General features: G+C 46.8%; 1 protein-coding gene across 1 annotated transcript; it reads right to left on the bottom strand.

The window, feature by feature from the left end:
• Positions 1–469: 469 nt before the first annotated feature.
• On the bottom strand, positions 470–5,313 carry GCM2 (glial cells missing transcription factor 2). The gene is made up of 5 exons (XM_075415305.1): positions 5,272–5,313; positions 3,709–3,961; positions 3,233–3,345; positions 1,545–1,670; positions 470–1,351 (listed from the first exon to the last, which is right to left on the bottom strand). Exons 1-5 carry the CDS (start codon positions 5,311–5,313, stop codon positions 470–472), a joined length of 1,416 nt encoding a protein of 471 aa, XP_075271420.1.
• Between the last annotated feature and the right edge of the window lie 2,432 nt (positions 5,314–7,745).

The following is a 7,745-nucleotide window of genomic DNA, read 5'->3' as shown; positions in this document are numbered from 1 at the left end:
ATTCAGCAACTTGTCTTGCTTTCATTTCTTTCAGTTGACTATAATCTATAGCCACCTCCCTTCATCTTTTTTTTCCCCATTACCTGGTAAGCATTTTCTCTTTTACAGGTGGAGCATTTTCACTCAAAGCTGGAGGCATCTGGCAGGGGTTGTGGCTAAGTGGATTGCATCTTCCAGCAGAAGAGGCTGTTGACTTCCAGAGGTGCCATGTCTCCGCACTGCTTTCGCCCAGGCATGCTTGGGGCTCAGCTCCTCATTTTAGAGATTAGGAGGAGCTGGTTTGAAATTTTCTGCGAAACATGCTTCACTCAGCACAGCTCCAGAAATGCGCTTGTGGGGGATAAGCTGTTGTCATGTAGTGCTTCCTCACCTCTCCTCAAATCCCAGACCACTGGGCTTAGCGTGCCCACGCTCAGCATGAGAATGTATTTTCCCATCTGCATATATTTGCCTTTTGGGCAACATTTAGTCAGTATTCAGCACTCTCAAACCTTAAGGTCTGTCCTTCTTGCTCAGCATAGCTGTTCCCCAGCGGTGGCCCATACCGGTAGGTCTCCATGCTCTCGGCTGGTTCGGACTTTGTGGGGACTGGGTCATGCTGGTAGAGCAATGCTGACTTTATCATCCCAAAGTCTTCCTGAATCTTCATCCCTGAATAGATAGTGCCCGAGACATTTTCTGCCACGTGGGTATAGCTCTGGAGATTTTTCATATCGCAGAGGTTGTCACTGTATTTCAGCGCAGACGGCTTGTAGGCCTGGTAGGACACCTTGGTGGTGGTTGTGATGACAGTTTGCAGAGGCGGGGCTATGGGAGAGGGGCTGGGACCATACCTGCAGGGGTAGTCCCCACCACAGTAAGGGTGGTTAACGCTTGTTTGCATCTGTCCATAGTCGCTCCAGTCTCCGCTGCCAGCTTTCCCCCAGGCTGGTTTCAGTCCGTAATGTCTGCCAGGGTTATCGAAGTTCTTATCATGGACGGTCACAGCGTTGTAATGAGATCCATTCAAACTGAGGGGGTCGGCATCGACGGCAGGACTTGTCAGATCTTTGTAAAACGTTGGGTAAGGGCTGGTGCTTATAAAGGTGGGAACTCCAAACTCATAGCTGCATGGCCTGGGTATGTAGATCCTTGGATTGGGGCACTTTGGGTATGGCGACAGCTGGTCCTCTTGGAAGCTGGCCAAATCATAAGATGCTTTGTAGAGGTCAGTGTTTTGCATTGAAGGGTAAGACTGATCTGGAATCGAAAAATTGGTGTCTGCAATGATACCAACTCTTTCTGGACCATCCATGCAGGGCAGATTCTGTAGGTTATTAACATAACTGCCACTGTCGTGGTACTTTCCTGCCTGCAAAGGACAAGCAGATATTTGAGATCTGGGAATGGGTACTGCCCACACACCTGTATACGTCTCGATACTTGTTCCATCATTCATTTCAGCCCCAAATGAACAGAGGTAACGTGATGTAAAGCTTTGCTTTGCCCTGGGATCCCCAGTACATCTTCGCTTACGATAACTTTTTAATTAACTAATGACTTACCTCTGAGTTCAGAGTTCTCTTTTTCTGAGAATAGTGAGAAGAGGACATTTGCTTCTTAATTGCACTTCGTCTTGCTTCTGCCTCCAATTTACTCTCTGGCCTGGGGTGGTCATGGACTCCTTTAGCCTAAATTAGGATTAAGAAAGAATTAGATATGAACTGGAAGGGAGTAAAAGAAAAGAAAAATGCAATAAGTAGAATGAGGTAGCCACAGCATGGTCTGTGATTAGGCACAAGAGACCAAGGAGGAGAAACTAAACAAAAAGGAGGAATTAAATTTTAAAAAAATTAAAATAAATAATGATTTTCAGGTAGATAGAAAGTGAGGGAGAAGTCAGTGAGGACTGCAGAGCTGCAGGGCTGGATGGTGAAGGAGCAAAGGTGTTACCTATGTCTGTAACATTCAGGAGTAGATGATCAGAACCAAGGGAAAAAAACCAAAAAGGATTATAAATTTAGTTTGGTTGGTTTTCTGCAGTGCAGGATCTCAGTTCTGCTTTATGACAGCCACTGCTAAAACAACACAGATAGGCTTTAAAGAAGTTTCACATCATCAGATGACAAATACTCTCTACTCTAAAAATTATATAAACACCTTTTTCAGTAGGACTGGAAAAATATACCTTGGAAAGCCATCCAAAGATGCACTGAAACATCTGTGGATGCACAGATTTAGGTATCCAAAACTATATTGACATATGATAAAACAATATATTCTACGTGTCCTTACCCATTACGTTTCCCTAAATGAACCTCTATACAGTCCCTAATACAATGTAGGAAACTTAAAATTGCTTTTAAAATGCTGTCCTTTCTCAAATAATAAGAAACTTCTCAGTGAGGATTTATCAGCTATTTTGATGGCAAAAATCTTCAGGTTTTGCACATCTATAACAGACTATCTGAATAAAAAAAATACCCACCAAAACCCATGTAAGAATTAGGGAACATGGCCAGTTTGCTTCCATTTACTGACTGGAGAAAAGAATTCACTGCAGTTTTGGGTCAGGAGAGGGGAAAAAAAAAAAAAAAAAAAAAAAAAAAGTCCTCCAGCAGAGAATGTAATCTCATAGAACAGAAAACTTTTGTGAAATTTTTGTCCTAATGTTGCTAAAGAAGAACGAATCAATATGAAATTTCAAATCTTAGCTTCCGAAATTTCCTTTTTCTCTGGCAAGTTTTTAAATTATTTTAAAATTGAAAGGTTATTTTCACATGAAGTGGAATTGTCACATTCAAACTTGTGCAATTTAAGTGAGGCTGTCCTTTCGTCATTGATTTAATAGAAAATTAATGTTAGGTCCTTGGTGAGATTCCACTGTCAGAAGTGCCAGTGTGCAGGACAACCTTATTATTCATATTTGTGTACTGTAAGTAGGAGAATTTTAGACATATATAATGATGTTGTAGTTAAAATTGAATATAGTTAATCCTAAAGTACTGTTTTTAAAAGGACAGCCAAGTGTTATTGTTCTATTTGTTCTAGCCATGTTTGCACTACAGAGGAATCCACTCATGAACCAGAACTCCACGGTGCTCACCATGCTCAGTGTTACATAAAGAAAAAGAAGATGAAAAGGGGAGGGGGAAAGAAATACCTCCCTCTATATGTATAGATATAATTATGTATAGATATAATTATAGATAGATACAATTTTTATGTGTGCATGTGTATGCGTGCTTTTTACCTGGAAAAATATTGCTTTGCCATCAAGCCTCCAGAAGTTAGTGACTGGATAGCCACTGTGTCCTCGGCAAGGAATCAGCTCAAGGGCTGCGTGACAGTTTGGGCAGGATTTCTCTGTGAACAGAGATAAAGAAGCTAGTGAAGACACTGGTTATAGGCGCGGGTGTCATCTGAGAGTAAACAGAGGTCAAGAGCAGACTTCACTGAAATTCAGATTAAAATATGGTATTCAAGGAAGTGCAGCACAGACGACCAAGCTATGAATGGTATGGGCTAGTGCTGTGTACTGGATATAAATGCTAACGAGGAACAGGATTGTAGATCCTCTTCCCGTGTAGCATTTACAGACAGACAGATGTTGGTGAAATTTAGAACTAAATATATTCAATCACACTCTTGGCAATGGGCAATCCCAGTTTAGAAATCAAGCCCAGCTGAAAGAAGGAAGGTCCCTTGGGTACGCTAGGCGGCTCTTACTTTGCTGCTTCTGCCGAGCCTTGTCGCATATGGCGGGGCGAAGCTGCAGCCGGGCCCCGCCGGGCAGAGCGCAGCTCCGGGCGCACACCACCACCCCCAGGCAGGACTTCTTCAGGATCTGGCAGTTGTGGTTGTTGGTGTTGCGCATGGCCCAGCCGCTGAGGTGCCTCTGCGCGTTCTTCTCCTTGCTGGAGTAGATGAACCGCACATAGCCGTCGGGCCATTCCTGGAAGGTGTCGAAGTGCTTGGGCTCCTGCGGGCAGGGCAAGTAGGGTAGGAGAGCAAGGCAGCAAGGAAGAGAGTACTAGCAGGATATTGCAACCGAGTGATTTTGCCCCATTGCAGAATATATAGTGGGGGAAAAAAGGGCTTTTTCTACTGCCATCCAAACAGGAGAAAAAACAAACATTATTGAAAGAATAGCTTATTCAGAAATGCGCTGTTAAAGGGGAACAGCAGTCTGACCTTCCATGTCTCAAAAGGAAGTCAGAATCCTTTCCTCTTTTGCATTATGAGCCATAACAACACTGTCTGTTGTCACAGGTGCCTCTTTGCAGTGAGGTTGCCTGGCTGTAAGATACCGGCCTTGGTGCCAGAACAGGTCTGCTGCCGATGTGCCCAGAGAGAACAGAAGCCACCCTGGCTCACATATGCTATAAAGTTCTTGTTGTGCCGTGCACCTGCAGGCTGGAAAATAGAAATTTTAGCTAAAGAATAGTTTCTTAAAGTACATCTAATATGAGTTGAATAAGGCTTCTGTCAAAAATCAGGAATAAAAAAATTTGCAGTTGGAAATAAACTTCCAATACGTGTGTAGTGGTTCAGAGAAAGAACATTTCAATTTGGGATTTCGATGGCTTTCTAGAGCTCTTTACTGAAATATAATTACCAGAACAATGAAGGAACGACTAAGATTTTAACCTCCAAATATTTACAGTGCAAGTAAAGAGTTCCTGCAATGCTCATTCGACACACATATACACCACATGTGAGCAATCCCAGTGAACACAGGTGAACTACCAGCATTTACAGTGTTAAGCCATTCTGTAATTGCATGGTCTCTATAGAATTAAATAACGTCTAATGTGAAAAAAGTTGTGAACTAACAATGCATTTGGAGCTCACAATTAGAAAAAAAGCAGAGCGGTTGGTGGCAATAAAATGTCACATCAACAAACCGACAAAATATTTGGATGGGTCTGATTATATTATCAGAAAACTGTCAATCCAAGCTTCTTTTCAGCATTTCCTTAAACGGGGAATGAGGGAGAAGGAAACTGGCCAAACAGAGGAGCTGAAGGTTGTTTTAGGAGTCCATGCACAGCTGGCCAAAGCTGTGCATCAAATCCATTTATTTATTACAAGTTATTTTTAAGGACTACTGCAGCCCATCAAGATCCATACAGTTATACTCAAAAAGGCACAGGAGAAGTAAACCAGCCATAAATCGAAGCTTTGCTCGAAGGGAAGTTTCCCCCCACCCCCGCCGGCACCCCAGCCACCTGGCCCCGCGTTACAGCGGGCCGGGGTTTCCCGCAGCCCCCCCCGCTCCCCGTCCGGTACCTGCGGCAGCTTGGGGTCGTTGATGTCCCAGGTGAGCTTCATGCCGGGGGAGCGGTAGCGGGCGGCTGCTCCCGCTTTTTTATGCGGTCGGGGAGGAGGGGGGAGCGGCTCCCGCACCTGGGCGGGCTGGCTCTGCTCCTCCGCCGCCCCCCTGCTGTTACCTGGAACGGAGGGGGGGGATTCGAGCGGCACCCCCCGGGCTTGCCCCCATCCGTGTAACGGGCTGCGACCTCCGCATATCTGAGCGGGGTCTGGGAGCCCGATCCGGCGGTAGCGGGGCTCAGCCCCGGTGGGCTGCCCAGCTCCGGGCTCGACTCCGTGCCGGCGGGCTGCCCCTCACCTTTGGTTCCGTAGGGGGCTCGGAAAGCTCCTGGAGGGAGTCGAAGGGGGGCTGCACGACTCACCCGCTCTTCCATAAACGCCCGCGCACACCGGCTCTTAAGATTTCGAAGTAAACGAATTAAGCGGTTTTAAGCGTGTTTGTCCCTTCGCGCTGTGCTCTGCGGCCCAAGGTTTAACGCCCCAAACCGGAGGCAGGGCCACCTTACCGATCAGCGCATCTCAACTTGCTAGAATACCACAGGTAAAACTTTTGTTATCTTCTTTCGGGATGAAATAGCCGTTGGGGCTTTCAGATGGGGAAAAACAAGTTTGCTTTTAGCTCTCAGAAAAAAAAAGTAATAAAGCGTGCATAACATCATAGAGACTCAATCGTTCAGTGTCCAGCGCTCCCGTAATCCTTTAAGCGATGCTACCTGCTCTGGGGGGCTTTTCGCCGTTGCTCCGGTCACTTTTGGTCCCCTCCAGAAATTTACACCCCCCGCGAAAGGTCAGCCCGCTCTCTACCCCCAGCTTTGCGAAATAAAACCCAGCCTGGGGCAGGAGACACCCATCCCCTCGAGGGCGAAGAGCCTGGGGGTCCTCCTTCGCACCCGGCCCTTCCCAGCCGCGCAGCTGCGGCTTTTTAGTGCGGCTGCGAAACCCGGCTTCCCCCCGCCCCAGAGCCTGAGGTTTGCTGAGGGAAGGAGAGCGGCTCGGAGCTGGGGGGAGCGCTGGCCGGTGTCTTCCCCCCCCCCCCCAAGCGCGGGGGTACCCAGCGGCGGCTGACCGAGGTCGTGCGGGGGTCGTGGGGAGGGGGCGAAGCAGCCCCGGGGCCTTCTCCCCCGCTCCCCGGCCGCCCCCCGCCGCTCCCGCGCCATGGCCCAGGTAAGTGGGGGGAGCACGCAGCGTGATTCCCCCTTCCCCCAGAGGACACCCGTGGGGGGACACGCAGCGTGATGTCCCCTCCCGCCTCCCACCCCCCCGGTAGACATCCGTGGGGTGACACGCAGTGTGATGCCCCCCGCACCGCCCCCCCCCCCCCCCCCCCCCCCCGGGAGACACCCGTGGACTCCGCTGCGGCTTCTGCTCGCGGCTGCGGTGAACCTCCGGTTTGGAAGCGTGGGGTGATTTTGAAGCTTTCCTTGGAAAGGAAAGGAAGGAAAAAGAGCCCTTTGGGAAAGATGGGGGTGAGTAAATGGCATTCAGCTTTTGGGCAGAAAAAGCTTTTTTTTTTTTTTCTGTATTTTTCTGTCCCTTTTCTTTTTAAAGGAAGAAAAAAGTGAAGAGGTGAAAGGCAACATGGCAGCCAGAGCAGAAGACTATGTAAATATCTTTTCAATGCGTCCTTTGCTTTATCTTACAAATAGTTATATATATATATATTTAAAGGTGTATTCTTAAATGGATATGGGATGACCTAGAATTTTTAGTAATTTAATGTAATGTGGGAAGTGCAGCAGACCCCTTAACCTTTTCCTTAGTAAGTGGAAAGAAATGATTGCAATAGTTGTGGGACATGGTAAGAATTACAAACTGAGTGCACAAAAGGAGTTGCTAATTTCCTTACTTGGTATCCTTTAAGGTTACTCAGTTACAAAGGTCCTGGCTCAAGTTTCCCCTTCAGATATAACAGTAAAAGAAAAGCAGAGAAACAAATGAAGTAAAACCAAATAAACAAAAAAGCCTACAACTTTACAAGTAGCAGTACAAGTATTTTCTTGTAATCAGTGTTGCAACAGTTTAAATGCCTGCTTATCTGACTCGCTAGTCATTTACTTCCCTTCCCTCCGCAGCTCGAATCGCTTCTCACTGATGCTTTTAAGGGGAAGGGATTTCAGAAAATAAGCGAACTGCTTCAAGAGAAAGAAATAGAGCCTCCCCAGAAGTACAGTGAATCTCTCTTCACCCAGCTAGACAAAGCGCTGAGAAAGGTGAGTACCGTCAATAATCTTCACCATCCTAACGCCCAGCTCTGTGGGTATCAGACTAATGAAGCACAGTGCTCTGTGTTTCTGCAGGAGCTGGACAAGAATGAATTCCAGAATGTCTCGCTGCTGCTGAAATGTATTCAGATCTACTTCAAAAGCGATCTTCAAGAAGGGACGAGCTTGTTTATTGAGCAAGGACTGGTAGAAAAGATGAGTATAATACTG

This window comes from Opisthocomus hoazin, chromosome 3 (assembly GCF_030867145.1).
Source record: "Opisthocomus hoazin isolate bOpiHoa1 chromosome 3, bOpiHoa1.hap1, whole genome shotgun sequence".
NCBI lineage: Eukaryota > Metazoa > Chordata > Aves > Opisthocomiformes > Opisthocomidae > Opisthocomus > Opisthocomus hoazin.
Note: the sequence above shows the minus strand (reverse complement) of the source record. Positions and strands in the feature narration are given on the sequence as shown.

What these genes read in the sequence shown, in the direction of transcription:
- GCM2 (XM_075415305.1), bottom strand. Translation starts at nt 5,313, where the DNA reads ATGAAGCTCACCTGGGACATCAACGACCCCAAGCTGCCGCAG. An exon ending in ACGACCCCAAGCTGCCGCAG is followed by an intron (nt 3,962 to 5,271) that starts GTACCGGACGGG and finishes CCCTGCCCGCAG; the next exon opens with GAGCCCAAGCACTTCGACAC. An exon ending in AGAGAACTCTGAACTCAGAG is followed by an intron (nt 1,352 to 1,544) that starts GTAAGTCATTAG and finishes TGTCCTTTGCAG; the next exon opens with GCAGGAAAGTACCACGACAG.